Source organism: Hippopotamus amphibius, chromosome 8 (genome assembly GCF_030028045.1).
Source record: "Hippopotamus amphibius kiboko isolate mHipAmp2 chromosome 8, mHipAmp2.hap2, whole genome shotgun sequence".
NCBI classification, from domain to species: domain Eukaryota; kingdom Metazoa; phylum Chordata; class Mammalia; order Artiodactyla; family Hippopotamidae; genus Hippopotamus; species Hippopotamus amphibius.
The window spans coordinates 78360688-78379865 of record NC_080193.1 but is presented as its reverse complement, the minus strand read 5'-3'; the positions used below and the strand labels follow the sequence as shown (position 1 = coordinate 78379865).

At 39.8% G+C, this 19178-nt stretch overlaps 1 protein-coding gene across 5 annotated transcripts in view; it reads right to left on the bottom strand.

The window, feature by feature from the left end:
* The window catches only part of SLC16A14 (solute carrier family 16 member 14), a 32083-nt gene that overhangs the window by 4131 nt on the left and 8774 nt on the right, over nt 1-19178 (bottom strand). For 4 of the 5 annotated variants that reach the window (XM_057744746.1, XM_057744744.1, XM_057744748.1 and 1 more), the window contains 3 exons: nt 18779-19050; nt 13605-13748; nt 6449-7426 (listed from right to left, as the gene is read on the bottom strand). In XM_057744746.1, the coding sequence (XP_057600729.1) occupies nt 6449-7426; nt 13605-13748; nt 18779-19050 (1394 nt within the window). The remainder of the gene's footprint in view (nt 1-6448; nt 7427-13604; nt 13749-18778; nt 19051-19178) is intronic. The other variant, XM_057744747.1, reaches the window with a different exon arrangement.

The following is a 19178-nucleotide window of genomic DNA, read 5'->3' as shown; positions in this document are numbered from 1 at the left end:
TCACAGAGCAACGAAGACCCAACACAGCCAATAAATAAATAAATAAATAAATAAATAAATAAATTCATTAAAAAAATACTATTATAGCCTAATAGTTCATATAATGATCTTACTAGGGACTCTGTAAAATACTATCATATTTTCATGGATTTTAAGATACTGTGAATTACATGATGCATCATTACCTTATGTATCAATCAAAAAGTATATTGTCAATAAAAATATGACTTGATATTTTCTTAGAACTTTGTAAAAGGCATTTTGATTTCAGAGATGTTAAAGTGTGGGGAAAAAAGAGTCTCGGAAACTATGAAGCATGTTTCATTCACTTCAGTGATTAAGGATTAGTCACATGTCATGGTCCCCACATAGTCAGCTATTCAAACAGAGGATTAAGCTACACACAGAATTTTATTTGTGGTGAAAATGTAAATGTAGACATTCACTTTTTCCATTTCAACAAGTGCATCAATTAGCAAAGGCATAAGAAAAATGTAAATGATTTAATGACCAAACCAAGTATTCCACGGCTACTTTAAAAAAACTTTAAAAAAGTATCTAATTGGCAAATGAATGTGTAAATGCAACTTATAACCTTCTCCCACCAACAAACAGCTACACAAAAGCAACGGCTAACTGTGTAAATTAGTATCTCTGACTTCCTGGGGATTATCTGTATCTCTTGTTTATTGTATCTAGTGCTTAATGTGCTTGGATGAGTCAAGGTCCTCCTAAAGAAAAACAGACACTTCATAGCATCAAAAATGCATACTTTAAAAAATTCCTCAAAAGCTATGAATTCTGGATATACTTTAAAGGTAAACCAAGTTTTCGAGTTTGTTATTTGATGCATAAAAGAAGAGAATATGAGAATCTTTAGATGTGGCTTAGAGAATGTTCTATCACATTTTCTTAATTTCCAATATGAGACAAGAGGAACAGATAAGATTAAACATATAATTCAGAAACAGTGATTCAGCTTCAGCATTGAGTCAGAAAGACACACTGACATATGAACAAACATACACCTAACTTTTGCTCTGGTGCCACCATTTGTCAGCTGTGGACCACTGTGAATTATGATGAAATGAATACTTCACTTGCAGATAATGCTAAGTGGTGTGTCTCTATAAGCAGAGTACATGACAGCAATATCTTAAGCGATAATTTCTAAGAAATCAATAGATATAAGAAATCAATACATATAAATGAGATTCTCATACTTCACTCATTCCATATGAAAGCTGATCTTAGTTTAACAGTTAAATCCTCAGTTTTCATACGATCCAGTGACTGAGAGTAGAAAACATGCCTCTAAAGAACCAACAGCTGAAACAAGTTGATTTCCGATCACTGCTTAACATGGATTCAGACACAGGACAAAATCCTCATTGGAAAATTAATTTGTACTTAGTTCAGACTATTTACTTAACTTCTTGTTAGAAGTAGTTGAGTACAAGCTCCAGGGCTCTGTGATATGGCCCCCACCCACCTCTCTTGCTGTCCTGAACTTAACCACAAGCACAAGCCATTCTGAATTTTTTGGAGTTTCAAACACATTTGTCTTGGCACCTTGTCTGTACAGGTACTGTTCCCCCTTCGAGGGGGATAGTACTAAACCCATCACCCTTAGAACACCCTACCATCTCCTTCCCACCACTCTATCCTCCCTTTTGTCTCTGCAGAATACAGAAAATGTATGCTAAGTATGTTACATATTGTTACAGCCTTACATTGAATTAATTATATTTTAAGATCTTGCATCTTTCCCCTAAAAGCATAAACTTTTGTAAAAGCATCTTCACACACCCCAGTCTTTAAAGTAACTCACATGTCAATTTTTCAAAAAGCGCACTCAAATTTACCAAACAATTTAACAGTACAAATTGGAGCAGTAGTCCTAAGCTTTATGTTAAATTTATCTCATAGGTTTCTCCCATCTACGTTTAGGATTTATTCTGAAATGATTCCAAATCCTGCCATTTCCACTAGCTTGAACTAAACCCGGTCCCAAGTCAGATGCAACGCATGTTAGGAGACAGTACCATGTGCTTTGACCCAACACATGGTGACATAACTCTTTAGAAACAAGGTGTTTCAGTCAAGATGCCCTCCTCCTTCATCCTTCACCATCTCTCCCTAGAGGTCTGATCTCAGTCCCTTGGTTTGGAGCTTGGATTCTTGGCAATCTTGATCCAACCATCAACTGACATCAATAGCTTCAAAGTAAAACTTGGTTCCCTGTTAAATTGCATCCCTTTTCATTTGAGGCTGTCAAATGAGGTGTGATGGCTATTTTTCTTATTAAGTAAGTGTTCCCAGCTCTTGGTGAAAAAACATTACAAATTGTTGCTAGGGTGTTATATTTTACGCAAATATTGGAGATACGTGTAGATTCTTGGTCAGTCAAATCTGGTGGCTGAGTTTTGCTATATTTTACCCTGGAAACATCTAGAAAAGTACCTACCATTATTACCTCTTTAAAAGAGATGAACTGAATGCGCAACATTATAAATGAGTTACATCAAGAAGTTCATGCTGCTAAATGACATGGTTGAAATGTCTCTTCAATATCTTTGATTGCACATTCTTCTAAATGGAAATGTGTGATTGTCTAACATGCTACTAAATTGTACCAGATTTTTTAATGCCAGTAGGAACTGCTTTGAAAAAATGGAAAACACATTCATTTCTAAACCCATTAAGAAAGAAAAAGCTAATGTGAACAGTAATTTTCCTTGTAGCACATCAAGCTAAGTAATAATTTCTAGCCCACCTGGAATTTCTATCAACAATTTAATGTGGTTATTTAGTCACTCATATTGCCAGGCACTTCTGCACTATGATACATAAAGGCTAGCCTTGCATCTCATTGCAATATTGGCTCCTTGGCCTGGAAAGTCAATGAATTAAACACAATGCAGTTAGCCAATCACACTGTTCAGCATTCCTCAGCGCATGATTTCAGTGGAAGGAGAAGAAACAAACGAAAAGAAGGAGAGGCCCCTTTAGGTTGATGGCCTAGAGAGGTACATCAGAACACCAATTTTAGAGTCCCCATGGCAGCATTTGACACACCTTCATGGTAGGTTTGTAATACAATGGTTTCTACCATCTATGGTGGATCAAATTCAGCTACAGACTCCACTTCTAAGGAGCAACCTTTAAGGAAGCAGAGATCAGACCTGATGACTGAGAGTTGAGTATAACCCCCTGTCTTCTGGTTGTAATTCCCTTTTCTTCCACTTAAGAAAGTGCACTAGAATGCAAATGTGTGAAAAAGAAATGACCGCAGGGATGGGATAAGGAAACCATGCTGGCAAACCTCGGTGCTTGAATTAACATTGATCATGAATTACTTCTTCTGCACCTCACGGCTGTGTTGTGATACTGCTCTTGCAATCTGATGGACCAGTATAAAATAATCCCAGACTGACCATTAGAAGTAGCAAGTACCCCCTGGATCATGCAAAGAAACATCAATGGCAGATTTCATTTCCACATACAATATATCTGAAGGACTTCCAACAAGAGGGTAGATGAGCCACTGATAATGTCCCTATCCCCTTAATGGACATTTAACTTCTTTGGAAGTTACCATTGGTTTACTGATTCAACCCCTAATCCCAATTCCTTTCTCCTTTCCTTCCCCTAGTACAGAGGCTAGAAAGCAAAATTCTCCAATTCTCAGTTCCCCTTGAAGCTTGGATTAGCTGTGTGACACAGTTCTGGCTGATTAGGTATAAGTGGGAGCCTGCTGGTACTGAGTCTTCCGTTCCTTCCTCTTTCTTGTTCCAAATGAGGATGTAGTGGCTGCAGCTACTGCAGCCATTGTGTGACCATGAGGCAATTAGCATGAGGAAAAGGCCAAGAGGATCTTGAAACACTTTCCCAATATCAACTAGTCTCTGAACTCTAGATTTCTGGTTATGTGACACTTAAATCTCTGTTTAAGCTACCATTGTCAGGGTGTTCTCTTACAACCAAATGCACCCCTAACTGATAGAGAACTCTATACAATGGGATCACTGAGCAGTTCTGACTCTTCAGCTGCCAATATAATAGTCTGCTGCTCTGCTATAGATATTCGCTGTCACCTAGAAATGCTGGCCTGCATCTCCGTGTATGGGCAGAAAACAGGAGCAGCTTGATCCATGAGGGGCCCCAAATGTAGCCTCTGGGTTTCCTAAAACAATTCTTGGACCTTAAATCTTTAGTTAGCCAGCTGCCAGTGTTGTCAGCTGAATAGGAAAAAAAAAAATCTATGACTTCTTGAGCTTCAAATCCTAAGGGGGACTTTAAAAATGTGTGTTTTGGCACAAGCCCTCTGCCAGAGGGGTCCTAGGACAGGAGATGACTATAGACTCTTTAGAGAGACTGGGAAGAAAGAGGTGGGGAGGGCTTTGTCCTGCACCCATGAGGTTCCGCTATCCGCTAGGAAGAAATATTTCTACAGAGGATATGAGAATAAAGGGCCAGGAGCAGCCAGACAAGCAGAGGACGGGGCACCTGACTAGGTGAGGCTCTACCAGGTTAGTTTAAAACCCTGTGCAGAACTTCTGGCAGCTCTGACAACTGCCACCAGTCCTGCCTGGCCTGGTTGCCCTAACAGCCATCTCCAGAGAGCATCTTTGTGTTGACATTTGGCCCCAGGCCCTGCCATGTTTTGTGGGCTCCTGCCTCCAATCCCTGGACAGTGGGTAGACTTTGTCACCTTTGCCCAGTACCTGGCCTCTTGGAGACTGGGTCTACCTGCCGCAAAGCTTAAAATCTGCCCAGAATGACAGGCTCAGAGAGGTACGTGGCCCAGACACAAGACTCCTTGGTGGTGCCTTCGGTTTCTGGTATGCCTAATGCAAGAAGCAAATTCTCCATTGAACTGAAGTGAATACACCCCAGATGTTGCTAACCATTTGCCTCTGGGCCTGAGGTAGGCAGGATGTCCCAACTCTCCCCAAATGCCCACATCCGAATCTCTGGAACCTGTGAATGTTACCTTATGTGGCAAAAGGGACTTTTCAGATGTGATCAAGTTAAGAACCTTGAGATGGGGGTTATCTTGAATTATCTGGTGGACCCAATGTCATCACAGGCATCTTTAAAAGTGAAAGAAGGGGCTTCCTAGGTGGCGCAGTGGTTAAGAATTCACCTGCTAATGCTGGGCACACAGGTTCGATCCCTGCTCCAGGAAAATCCCACATGCCGTGGGGCAACTAAGCCCGTGAGCCACAACAATTGAGCCTGCGCTCTAGAGCCCGTGAGCCACAACTATTGAGCCCATGTGTTGCAACTACTGAAGCCCACGCACCTAGAGCCAGTGCTCCCCAACAAGAGAAGCCTGCGCACCACAATGAAGAGTAGCCCCCACTCACTGCAGCTAAAGAAAGCCCGTGCACAACAAAAAAGACCCAACACAGCCAATAAAATAAATAAATAAAATTTTAAAAAAAGTGAAAGAAGGAGGCAAGAGAGTCATCATCACAGAGAGATGAGAAGATGCTACGCTGTTGGCTTAAAAGATGGAGGAAAGGACCAGGAACCAAAAAAGCAGGCAGCCTCCAGAAGTTGCAAAAGGCAAGGAAATGGATTCCCCCTGAGAGCCTCCAGAAGGAAAGCAATTCCACCAACACCTTGATTTTGTGATCCAATTTAGCCTTCTCACCTCTAGAACTGTAAGATAACACATTTGTATTGTCCTTTTAGGTTTGTTTTTTTTTTGGTTTTGGTTTGATGTGGACCATTTTTAAAGTCTTTATTGAATTTGTTACAATATTGCTTCTGTTTTATATTTTATTTTTTTGGCCGTGAGGCCTGTGGGATCTTAGCTCCCCTACCAGGGATTGAACCCTTACCCCCTGCACTGAAAGGTGAAATCTTAACCACTGGACTGCCAAGGGAAGTCCCTACATCTGTATGGTTTTAAGCCACTAAGTTTGTGGCAATTTATTACAGCACCAGTAGGAAACTACTACAGGGCTAGATCCAGCCTACAGAGTGATCTGTTGGACCTACACAGAGTGTTTTTAAAATCTGGAAACATCACCTAAGAGTGCAGAGTCCTAGCTTCTCTTGGTGTGGGGGAGAGGACTAACAATAGAAGGACTAGTAATGATCTTCCATATTTCTTGGTGAGGGAAATCAGCTGGAGCTGGGCAGAGGCTGCCTCCTTTGGACAGGCCAGGGGCTCTGCACTATTCCACCGTCCACTCTACCAGCCTGGCCATCTATCTCACAGGTTAAGGATCAAACGTTCATCTACATTGTCCATGAAAGAGTGACCTTTAACTTGCTAAAATTTATAAGCTAGAAACTGGGGGCAGGAATGGGGGGGAAAAGGAGCATGTACACAAATGGAAACTTCCTTCTTATTCATCCTGGACTTTTAACATAAATGAGAACATGACGCTTCTACATGCACTCTAAGCTCTTAAGGCCTTGAATGGTTTACCTGCAAAAGGTGGTCCCAGTAACGCAGAGATGCCGTTAGCACAGATGATGATGCCATAGGCGTTGGCCAGGTGCTCAATCCCCACCAAGTCTTCAGTCACCACAGGCATCAGGGAGAAATAACCGCTGGAAAAGCCTATCAGTGCGCAGATGACTGCCAGGCCAGCATACGTGTGCATCAAGGGCAGGATAAAAATACTGAGGACCAGGGTGAAGTTGGCCATCAGGAAGACATTCCAAACACTGATGCAAGGTAAGTCCGCCACAATGCCCAGGACCACTTTTCCAAAGATATGAACTATTGCTATGATCGAAGTCAGAGGGAAAACATCGTTTTGCTCTGATAGGTTATACAAATTGACTATTTCTGGGAGGTGAATGAAAGGGATGACAAAGCTGCTGTATGCAAACAGAGCCCAGAAAATAAAGGCGACAAACATCCGATTAGTAAAGAGAGAGGCTGTCCCAAAATAGCCCAAGTACCAATCCTGGAAGCCCTTCCTGACCCTCACGGTCAGCTGGCTCAAGGTCTTCAGAACCCGAAAGGCGCACATGTCCTTTCTGTGTACGGCCTTCTCGTGGCACACCTGGGCCGGCATGTCCCCGAGGGAGTCCTCGGTGCCGGCGCCGCCCCCCTTCTCTTCCGCTCCGCCCAGTTGTCCACTGGACCGAACGGATTCGGTGGAGTGAGCCGGGAGGACGTGTGGCGCTTTCCCTGCTGGGTCGTCTCCATCCATCCCAGGAGCGAGGGGCCTCATGAGTGCCCCACAAACACACAAGTTCAGGGACACGGCACCTTGGATGAACATGGCATTCCGCCATCCGTACTCTGCGCACAGGTACTTGAGCAAAACCGTCATGAGGAACGTGCCAAACCCGGTCCCGGTGGTGCTGAGGCCCTGGGCGAGCGCGCGCCTCTTCTGGAAGTACCTGCCCACCATGACCACGGCCGGCAGGTAGGCCATCCCGCTGCCAAAGCCTGCGCACCCAGGAGGGAAGAAAAGGCACACGGCACAACATAAATGGCCATAGCCCGAATTTGCAGCGTTTAAAGATCATCTGCATTTCACTACTTTAGTTTCTATAACTCCTTTAAAAAATAAAAATAAAAAAACAACAGTAGCTAATATTTACTGAGCACTCACAGTGGTCCACGTACATTATAGACATTAGCATATGTAATCCACACTATAAAAAGATGAAATCTTACAAAATACATGCCATTATCCTCATTTTGTACTTGCAGAAACTGACACTCAGAAGGAATTCGAAGACAGGTGTGTCTCATCACCCAAAATTTGGACTCTTCCTGCTGTGGCCTAATGCTTGCAGCCACCCCAAGTTTTCTCTTCTTTTGTATAACTTTTAAACAAAGAAATAATCATGATTGTAAAAAAGGAGCTTGAGAGGTTAAGTACTACGATCATCACCCACAGAAGCCCATTTCTAGTCCGTCATTCCCCCAACAGGCTTTTCAGCACAGGTTACTCTAATAATAATAATATTAATATTAATAATAAATATATATAATAATTTAATAAATAAAATAAACCTGCATCCTCACATTGGAATATAAGCTCCATCAGGGCAAGACTATGTCTGTAATTCTATGTCGGTATTTTCACCCCTGGGATGCCAGGTACTGCCCAGAACACACAGGGTGTGCTTAGTGATTTGTTGAAAGAATGAATGGATTCTGAGGACTCTGCTGTCAACGCTAATTGCACTTAATACACAGGAAAGTACTCATGGACAAGGGGATGAAAAGTGACTCCAGGCAATTTGCAGAAGCCTCAGGAATGGGCCAATGTGTTCCCAAATTAATTAGAAGAATAAAAGGAATTAAAATGTTCCCATAAATATATATGTAGCTGCTAGATGTCAGAACCACATAGTACTCATTTGTATCTCTGATTTTAATTGTATTTTTCTTAGAAAATAGGAACAGTTTGTGATTTACGTGGACACAATTAAAATGCTGGTGGGGAAGGTTGTGTGTGTTGGGGCAGGGGGTATTGGGAACGCTTTGTGCTTTCTGCCCAATTTTGCTGAACTTAAAACGGCTCTAAAAATGAAGTCTTTAAAAATAAAATAAATATGAAATGAAACAAAATAAAATAAAATGCTGGCCAAGAGGCTGAGGGTTGTGTTCTCAACTTCTGGGTACACACAGAGGGAAACCATAAGCCCCACTTCAGACAGTCACGGGGCCCCATACGGTTCTAATGCTTATGACCTCCTGACATTAGGATAGCAGCTTGATAGTAGAAAAGAGACTTTGACCAAAGCACTCCCCAAAGCTGAGAAGCTTCCCTAGTTTAGCATCATCAGTAGTTCCAAAATTACTTGAATTTGGAAGGAGACCAGAGCAGTCATACAGCAAATGTAATAACAATTACCACTAATTGAGTGGTGATGATGTGCCAGTGGCTTTTCAGGTTTTATCTGATTTAGTTTCATAATAATCTGAAAGCTACCTGTGTTATTGCCCATGTTATAAAAAGGGGGCATCGAACCTCATGGAGATGAAGAAACTTTCCCAAGACCCTGCAGCAGGTAACTGGAGAATTTGGGTTGGAATTCGGACCCAACTGCAGTCTGGTCCCTTTCCACTGCCCGCACTGCCTCTCACCCTAAACCGCTCATCCCCTCGGCTGCCAGCATGGAGCTGCAGAAGGACTTTGCTTCACTTTCTAAAATAAGCCCCAAGAAGCAACCTGCCTCCTTTATTTACCGTAGAGCAGTGATATTTACAGCAACTGCCGGGAGCCAACGATCCTCAACCCACAGCTCCTCAGATGGATACCCCTGTTTTAAGAACAATTAAGCCAACTTCTAAGTAATTCCCAGCAAAAGCGGGAGCAGGTCCCCAAGCCACTTGCCGAGCCTCAGCGAGGGCAGCAACATAGCAATCATTTGCATCACAGGAGAGAGGAGCATGAAGAGAAGACCTATCCTTAATTTTGAACCAAACTCTGAATTAACCTTTATGAGTTTTAAGTCCACAGAAGGCAGAAGTCTCTAATTTCCTAATATTCAAAAGGGATGTAGAAAAACATTCAATAAGTCCATAAACTAGTCCTGCATCCTGACCAGTTGGTTGACTTTCAATTATCTTCATGCCATTTGAGAAAATCAATTGAATTCTGAAGGCTTCTATGGCTAATATGAACTTTGAGGAGCTTATCTCTTTACAAAATCTGGTTGTTTCCTTTGCTAGAATATTCCTAGCCTCAGAGAGACCCAGGGCTCAGGCCCTATCTCCTGCTTACAGCTCATCTTCTCAGTGAAACCCACCTGACCATCCTACTTTAAAATGCAAACCTCCCTTGCCCACCACCCCCATTCCTAATAGCTCTCTTACCTTATTTTCTTTTTTCCTATAGGAAGTACTTAACAGTATAATTTAATTTTTATTATGTGTATTCTTTATGGTCTGACGCCTTCTCCCCTAAGGCTACCACTATAAGTTTCATGAGGTCAGAGATCTCTTCTGTTTACTGATACAGCTGTCCCAAGCACCTAGGACAGTGCCTGGCACATAACCAAGGACTGAAATGAACAAAAGAAAGTTCTATGGGAAGATAAAGTGATCATTTTTTGAAATAATAGCCACCTTTTTCATACAGGATTAAATTCATACTTCCACAGTTAAGGTACAAAAAATTCAGCTGAAAAATAAGTGTATCAGTGGCGATTTTGAAAAATATTTCTTAAAGAACCAAGAACTTCTTTGATATTAAATATTGTGGCATTATTATCCTTATGCTTGTACTGGGGAGATGTGTAGTAGAAAGAACCTAGCCGGCCTTGGTTTTAAATCCTGGCTTCACTCCCCATAAGTAACCATGTGACCTTGACCAAGTCAGTTAAACGCACAGAGGCCCAGCTCATTGGTAAAGCACCACCTACTATATTGTGTTGTCCTGATATATATAAACGTAATACACCTATGCAATAGCACACTGTCAATTAATGTTACCCTCTTACCTCTTATAACAGCCTGTTGGCTAATGAAACAGTTTGAATCAGATTCAAAGTAAGCTTTTAAAAAACAGGTGGGTTAATGAACTCCCACGTACCCATCAGTCAGCTTCAACAATGATCAGCTCCTGGCAATTCTTGTCCCTAATCCCGCCTCCACCTCGACACACACACACACACACACACACACACACACACACACACACTCCTTCCTCCATATTATTTTGAAACAAATCCCAAATATATCACTTCAGGTGCAAATATTTTAGTATAAATCTCTAAATAGAATTCTTTAAACTGCATAATCATATCATTTTCTTATCTGAAAAAATGAATATTTCTTTGATATCATAAAATATCTAGGTGTTCAAATTTCCAATTGACTCATAAATGACTGTATTTTTAAAAAATTTGTTTAAATCAGGATCCAAGTAAGGCCCGCACATTGCTATTTGTTGATATATATTTTAAGTCTCCTAATTTCTCTCTCTCTTTTTTCCCTTGCAATTTACTTGTTGAGGAAACTGGATCATTTGTCCTGTTAAATTTGTTTTTCTGCATTTTGCTGATGGCACAAAAGTTTACTTTTTAAAATTTGATTTGTCACCGACAATAACTGACATCCTAAATTAAATGTGGTTATGGGTCTCTAAACAGCAGCAAAATGAACCGACTAATAGGAGCCAAATTGAGGGACAAAAGCATAAGAGTAGAATCAATTATAACTTCATTTAAATAATAAATGCTCCCATGTGTGACAAAAACAAACAAACAAACAAACCAAGCCTAATGCTACAAGCATCTATTACCCTATCCAGGCCCTTAACAGCATCCTCCCTTCCTGATTTGACTTTGTCATTCGTATTCAGCACAATTATTCTATGACAGGCCTTGGGGATACTGACACTCAAGCTCAGTGGTCGGGCAGGGACTTGGAACAATTCTTCACCACACTCAGGTTTAGAGGCTGGGCTTGTAGGCAGAGAAGCCAGTTAGAAGACCAAGGCCCAGATGGGGAGAGAAAATCCTGTGGTTCTGAGTAAAAACCACAGTTGAGAGGAAAAGGTGCTTCCAGGAGCCAAGTTTAAGAGAATGGAGCTCTTAAATGGCAAAGCTGAAGAAATCTGTCCTGACTCTCCTGGCTAAGTAAGATCACTCAAACAGATGTTAATTTTCTGCTTATTGGGAGGATATCCATGCAATTTTAATTGCCTAGATATTAAAAAAACAAACAAATCTGCCTCAAATGCTTTTTGTAATGAAGAAGGATGTCAACAAAGTCTCTTTCAAACATAAAGTGTACAGTGATATGTATATACACACACATATATCTCAATAACTTGTTTTAAAAAAATTTTTATTTAAAATTGTTTTCAATTTATTTTTGTTATTATTTCAATCACTTGCTTTTTGCAGATCTTCGCATCTAACTTTTTTTTTTCTATTAAATAGGGGTCAGTCAGCTTCAACACACCTCACTAATGACAGCCTAGCAGTATATAAGCTGATTTAGCTGGATTTTCCACTTAAATATAATTATATATATATTTGTGGAGGAGGTGTATACATTTATTTTCAGAGACCTTCTTTGGGTGTTTTAGTATTAAAAACTGGGAGCAATAAAGTGTCTCAAGAAACACTTTTCTTTCACTGGCCTCCTGATCTTTTTTCCTACTTCCTTAGATCCATAAATATTTGTTGAATAAACAAGTGAATGAATAAATAAATGAACGAAAATGAAGATCATATTATTCGAGGATCAAAAAGCAACTTACTGCAAGAAATAAAATTCCATTTAAACAAAGAGAAGAGTCTGACCATAGACATCCCTAAATGATGGGAATAAATTTCGAGTACCAGTTTTGGGATCAAGTCATAGTTGATATAACCAAATGCCAAGGCCCAGAGACCCCGGTGTGTCTCCTTAGTTCTCAGTGGAAGCAGTTTATTTCCTCACCTATAATATAAAAATCCACGTGCCAGCTCTATTCATTGGACTGTTGAGGGGCAAAGTTTCTAAAATGTCTTAGGGAAAACATCTTAAGTTGTTCTTTAAGAACTGTTATCAAGTCCTTCAGAGCAACGGTTTCCAAACTCAGCTTCACAGGATACAGAAGTGCTTTAGGTGTCTATGTGGACAGATATACATTAGAGAACAAACTTTTCAACTTATATGGACAGTGAGTTTTTATGTTCACTGTCTCCTGCTACCATAAAGCACATACTTAAGCTTATAGTATAATAAAAATGTTATATACAATAACAATTATATATTCAATAACATTTGCTCAAGACTTTATTATATGCCAAGCATCGTGCTAAGTGCTTCATACAGATAATCTCATATAATCATTTCAACACCCCTGTAAACCAAGCACTCAATTATCCCATTTTGCAGATAAGGAGACTGAGGCATAAATAAGTTAAGTAACTTTCCCAAAGTCACACAGATAATATGTGGAAGAAAAAAAGCAGGAATTCCAACTCTGACTTTGAACTCTTATGCAAACACTGCCATCAGTGTGCCATCTATGAGGGTTATAGCTCTGTACTCAAAAGTCAGGCTGGATCCGGTTCACTGAAATGCAACTGTATGCGTAAGAAACCGCTTATCTGTGTGCATTCTGCTACCTGCTGATAAAGGAAATTATGGCCGGGAATACATTTTGCAGAAGGGATATGCAAACTGTGCTGCCTGGCAGCCAATTTTTATATATCTCTTGGGGATTGACACTCTACTCTGGTTTGGATTCTTAGAGTCCCTACATCTATGTGGATTTTGCTGCTATTCCATTAATTTGAACGGAGCTGAAGGACAAAATGATTTTTCTCTGATTCACGCTGGATTCTGCAGTTATTCAATGAGAGAATGTTATTAATATGTCTGCTTTGTTACAAGAGAAGGGACTAGCACTTAGAACCAGTATAGAAAATTTAATTAAATTCTATTAGGAAGGCCAAGTACAGCTGTTAGGTTGTTTCTCCATGCTTAAGGTATATTTAATATCTTATATGAAAACATCTTTCCTGGAGGATAGGATATGGATGGGGTGGGATGGAGGAGACAAAGGGATAAAATATTTACTGGGTCTCTTTTCTCCACAATGAAATTCATGGCCAAAATGCCCAACAGAAACATATAAAGCCAAGTTTAAGAAAATCACGATGCTTACCCGCTGCGACTCCGAAGGTAATAAAGAGATAGTGCACGTTTGGGGCGTAGGCACTCAACACCCAGCCCAGCGAGTTCAGCAGCCCTCCGATGATCGCCGTCCGGCGGCACCCACAGGTGTTAATGAACAAGCCGATGAAAGGTCCTGTCACAGAACATTGGAAAAGGAACTAAGGGCATTTTATTTTCATGCTTTCTTAGGGAATCCTCATAGGAAGACATAGAATACAGTATAACTAGAGCTCTTAACTAAAACAAACCAACTCCCCCCCCCCCCCCCCCCCCCCCCCCGGGCCACTGCTTTATGTTCAGAAAGCTTTTGGCATGCAAAGATAGGTTTCAATCATTTCACTGGCGAGCACAAGGTTCTAGATTTTCAAGGAAGACAGACCTAAAATAAATAAACCAGTTGATTCATTCTCTTGTCTACAGCAGAGGTCCTAAACTAGTGGTCTAGAGGCTCCATCCAGCCTGTGGCTGGATTTTGTTTATCCAGAACAAAGTTTAAAAAATGCTTTGAATCAGTCGCCAACATTTAAAAATTAAGATTATTCACAAAAATCCAGTGGCAACACAGCATGCCTTCCCACACAGCCCAAAGCAGCTGGGAGCTGTGCAGTAGCTGATCCCATTTTGCTGTGTTTGCCACAGTCTCCACCCTTCCCTTTAGTCTTATATTTGGCCTCCTGGTTACTTGTTTGGCCTCTGTATACATATGAGTTTTTTACTGCAGACAAAGGTGGGTCTCAGGACCTCCATGCTTCAAGAAAGAAGCCTATAGCCTGTTTTCACGAGGACATCCAGATGCAAACCAAGCTGGAAAGACCCTTTCATTGCTTCATACATACTTCAGCCTCTGCTGACTCTCAGTCCCTGGCTGGACCCATCAGGCTATGCATCTGTGACACTGTGTGGAGATTCAGGTTTACCCTTGGTTGTATGATATCTGCCAATACTCACAGCAATATAGTATATGATACACTTTCTAAACTGTTTACTTTACTGTGACACTCAAGTTTTTGTCAACCTCTTTGTTTCCTTCCTGATTTTGTGGCAGCTTCTGATGTCACTGAAGCTTAATGCTTGCCTTGGGAGCAGTGATTCCTTATCCAAACAGCAATCCACATTTTAGCAATACACTTCAAGGCTGTACTTAACATTCAGTATGATGGTGCATTTTAAACATCATCTTATTTTTGATCATTATTGCTTTATATAGTTATCAAACCGTATGTTCAGGTGGGGCTATCTCAGGTTAAAAATTTGTTGAACTCTAAGGAGCTTCCTCTTGTAGTCCAAACTGAAATAAAATTTTCCTTTACAATTCTAACAACATTCACGTACATAGTTGGGTACAGAGTCTGCTAATGAATTTTTTTTTCTTTAATGATTTTGAGACAATCTAATCCTCAAAACTATAAAGTAAAGACATACTAATTTTATTAACCCTGTTGCATTACAGAAAGTAATTCAGTAGATAAACCTCTTAGAACAGACTTAATACAGTAAACATTTTATATAAATATACTGTATTACATATATTATAAAATAAGCACATGATATAAACAATATATAAACTAAGCATACTGATATAAACATCTGAGGATATTATTGGGGGAACTGAAATTCAGATACCATAAGTTGAAGATGTGTCTTTTATTTCTTTATAAATATTTTTATTTTCCTAAACCTATGGTCACTTCACCACTTCAAATCTCGGATGACTGGGTTAAAAAAAGACAAAAATTCATGATTCATTGGTTTGCTGTTAATAGGTCTTTTAAGATATGAAGGGTCAATGGATGATAGTTCAGTAGAATGAACATATTTCCCACATTACAGAAAGAGCCCAGAAGCAAATTTTTCTGTGATACTGCATGTTTATGAAACATTGCATTAAGAAATTGTTTGGGGGAAAAAGGGGGGGAAATACCCAAGTAAGTGCAGGTATTCATATCTGGAGGAATTTTATATATCAAAAAAGAAAGTATTATTTGTTTTACTGAAAAGAACATTAAGATGATAATGGTGTCTGGCTTTTTAGTTTATCAACTCTGGCACCATGTGTGCTATAGCTACAGTCATTTATGATGTGCAAATGGGCAAAGTCAGCCCCAGAAAGGCTGTGACTCCTCCATGGTTACAAAATACAGATTCATCAAAAAAAAAGGAAGTCAGACCCAAACTTTTGGATTTTCAGTTTCATTTTCTAAGCATTGTTTACTGCTGGTCAGCTCGCATCTCCATGATGGAACTGCCGTTCAACAAAAGTGAAAAGAACCCGGCACTCAGTCTCAGGAGAGCGGAAAATAAGACTGAGATGTGGCCCTTTGGCTAAGATTCCCACTTTTGTAGAGGAATTCAGTGTTTTGGAATGAGATTATACACCTTGCCAGACTTTCTCCTCTTCGGAAGGAATCTGAATCTTGGCCTATTTCCCATATCCTAAAGCATCATATTGCTGCAGGAATATGCTGAGGAAGTCATCATTTCTTGCCCATCCCAGCATCTCATAGGTTGAAAAAAAAGCTCAGGTGAGGAGAGGAATTGAGGTGAGCCTTGGCATACAATCATGGATGAAAGTGGCTAGTTCACTGAATTCCTTGTCTCTTGGTGTAAACCTTCCCCGCAAAAAAATCAATGGCTCTTTGCCTTGGCTGGTCATTGGAGTCACTTAGGAACTTTAAAAAAATCATAATAAAAAAAAAAAAAAAAAATCCTGATGCTATGGTCCCATCCCAAGAGATTCTGATTTAACGCTCCAGGGGCAGCCTGAGTGGCACTTTTTATAAAGCTCCCAGGTGGATCTGATGTATAGCCAGGCTTGACAACCACTGCTCTAAATCTACTTAGCAAGTAAATGACCTTTTGCAGCCTACAGCTACCCCTAACAGCATGGCTTCTACACAGAATTATTCCAAGAGCTATCACAAAGGCTGCTGTAGATACTACCACGGTGATTACATTTTGTTAACAATTGGGAACTTCTGCAGGAAATTGGCAAAATCCATGCTAGCAAAAAATGAAACAAGAATAAAGTTACTGAATTTCCCATGTGCGAGTCACTGCCCAAGCGAGGGCTTTCAACTTTGTAACATAATGCATGGAATTTTTAAATTTAAAAGAGATAACTTGATGTCCTTACAATGATTAGAACATGAAAACAATTTATATTTATTCACTTCAAACATATTTTCAGTCCTCATTTAATGTCGTGGCAGGCAGTGCAGTATAGCAGACATCATTTTGGAGTCCAATGGACCAGGTTTGAAGCCTGTCCCATACTTACTGGCTACAAGTTAACTTCAGTAAGTTACTTAATGTCTCTGAGCCATGAATGTTCTCCTCTGTGAGATCAAGATGATGGTCTGGCCTCCAAGGTTGCTGTAGGATCAAGTGAGATCATGTATATTACATGCACTTGGCAGGTAGTAAGTGCTAAAAAAAGGGAGAGCTGTTCTTGCTGGCTTCTGGCCTGGAGAAGCACCCAACATATCTGCCGCCACCTGCACCAGCAGCTTAGATAATGAATAGCAACTTGGGGTCACGATAGACAGAATAAAAGACCTTTCTTTTACGTAACTATGAGCCTTACTGTGCTATAATTTCTGAGCCGTGAGACCAAAGATGTTTATCTGGTAGGCACCTTTGCTCAAGAAAGGTCAGGCTACAATCTGAAGTTCCACTGTCTGGAATTCAAAGACTCAGACAGAATTCGGAATCCACAGTTACTTCCCGATTAAAGATCACAATCCCATTTCACCACCACTATGATGCAGGTGTTCTCATTTGGGGATCATCTTCAGAACCACATCCAATAATTTCAGGACTCATTTCCATTGCTCATTCCTGTAGAACTTGTGAAACATAAATAATACCAAAGACAACTTTGTTGGATGGTTTGGAAAATATGGGGACAAATATCTTGGCCTTTGGCTGAGTCTTTTTTTTGTTGTATGTACACACTTTCTAGATTGAATCTTTAAGGATTTTGTTCTACCCTCTAAATGTTTATTTTTAAACAGGTAAGAAAATGGATTTTAAGTGTTTTAGAAGCACAGTTTTCCTTTACTGAGTCATTAAGAAGGTAAATTATATCCAACATAAAACTAGCAAATTCCCTTCACTGAGGTTAACCTACCTGCACTTCTTGTATGATAAACAGTCCTGGTTTGAATAAAGCCAAGGCAGGGTTGAAGGAATCAGTTCATTATAGTTATAGACTTATTAAATATTAGTTGACAGTAAAAGTTTAGTTCCCAAACTGAAACACATTAGCCATAACAACATATATTTACGATAACTTTCTGGTTTAGTATCTCTAACTCAATAGAATTGCTTTCACAGATTGCTGGGTGGTTAACTTAAACTGCAAAAATACAAGAATATGTTATTATTCCTTCCTTTTAGCTTTATCAATAACATTTCTGAAAACAGTTTAATAGATTTTTTCAATAACATAAGATCAATATTTCATATTTAAAACACTAGATTGTTACTTTTACTGTATTTTCTCTAAAATTTTTATCTTTTAAAAATATTCATAAGTGTTAAACAGATTTGTAATGATAGGTAATGAATTATAACAGTTAAGAAAACAGAGTTTGATGTGAGCTTGATATTGCAAAATATAAATTCTCATAAAAAAAGAAAATGAGTTTTGGGCAAAAATTTTAATGATCAATTTTTTTTATTTTAAAGGATAATTTACCTTATCTTTTTCAATTTTTAAAATACTCCAAATATTTACAGTATTCAAATAGGAATATCACACAAAAGGACACATATTGTATCATTCCACTTATATGAGGCATTTAGAGTAATCACATTCACAGAGGTGGAAAATAGAATGTTAGTGGCCAGAGGTAGGGGATTAGGAGGAGAGGGGGCAATGGGGAGTTATTATTTAATGGGTGCAGAGTTTCAGTTCAGGAAGATGAGAAAAGTTCTGGAGATGGCTGGTGGTGATGACCGTACTCAATGGCATTGAAGTGTATACCTAAAAATGGTTAAAACGGTCAACTTTATGTTATGTATATTTGAGCACAATAAAAATAACAGTAACACCCACTAACATCTAATATCTAATGTTTCAACAATGTAAAACATTACTTACAGTGAGGAACTGTCATTTTATAATTATTCAATTTTACAACAGGTCCCACACGAACATACCCACAATCAAAGTGACGCCCATGCTGAGGGAGCTGACCCAGGCCGTCAGGCCGCGGCTCTGATGGAATTCTTCAAGCCACTCCACATTGAGGACTCCCAGGGCCATTTGGGAGCCCATGATGAGGATGTGCACAAAGAAAGAGGAAAGGACCATCATCCAAGCCCATCCGCCATCAATGTTTGGGTGGGGTTTAAGTGTCTTCTTATCTTTGGGGTCATCTTCAAAATCATACCCAATGTCTTCATGACTTGTATACATTTTCCAAGATGTTCTGAAAGATATATGACAAATAATTTCATTGAGCACCAAAACAAAAAATCTCCATCCTCTTTGGACAGCTCTACCTCCCAATCAGAACCAAAGTGGCCCCTTCACCATATTAGAACTTTAGATTAATCT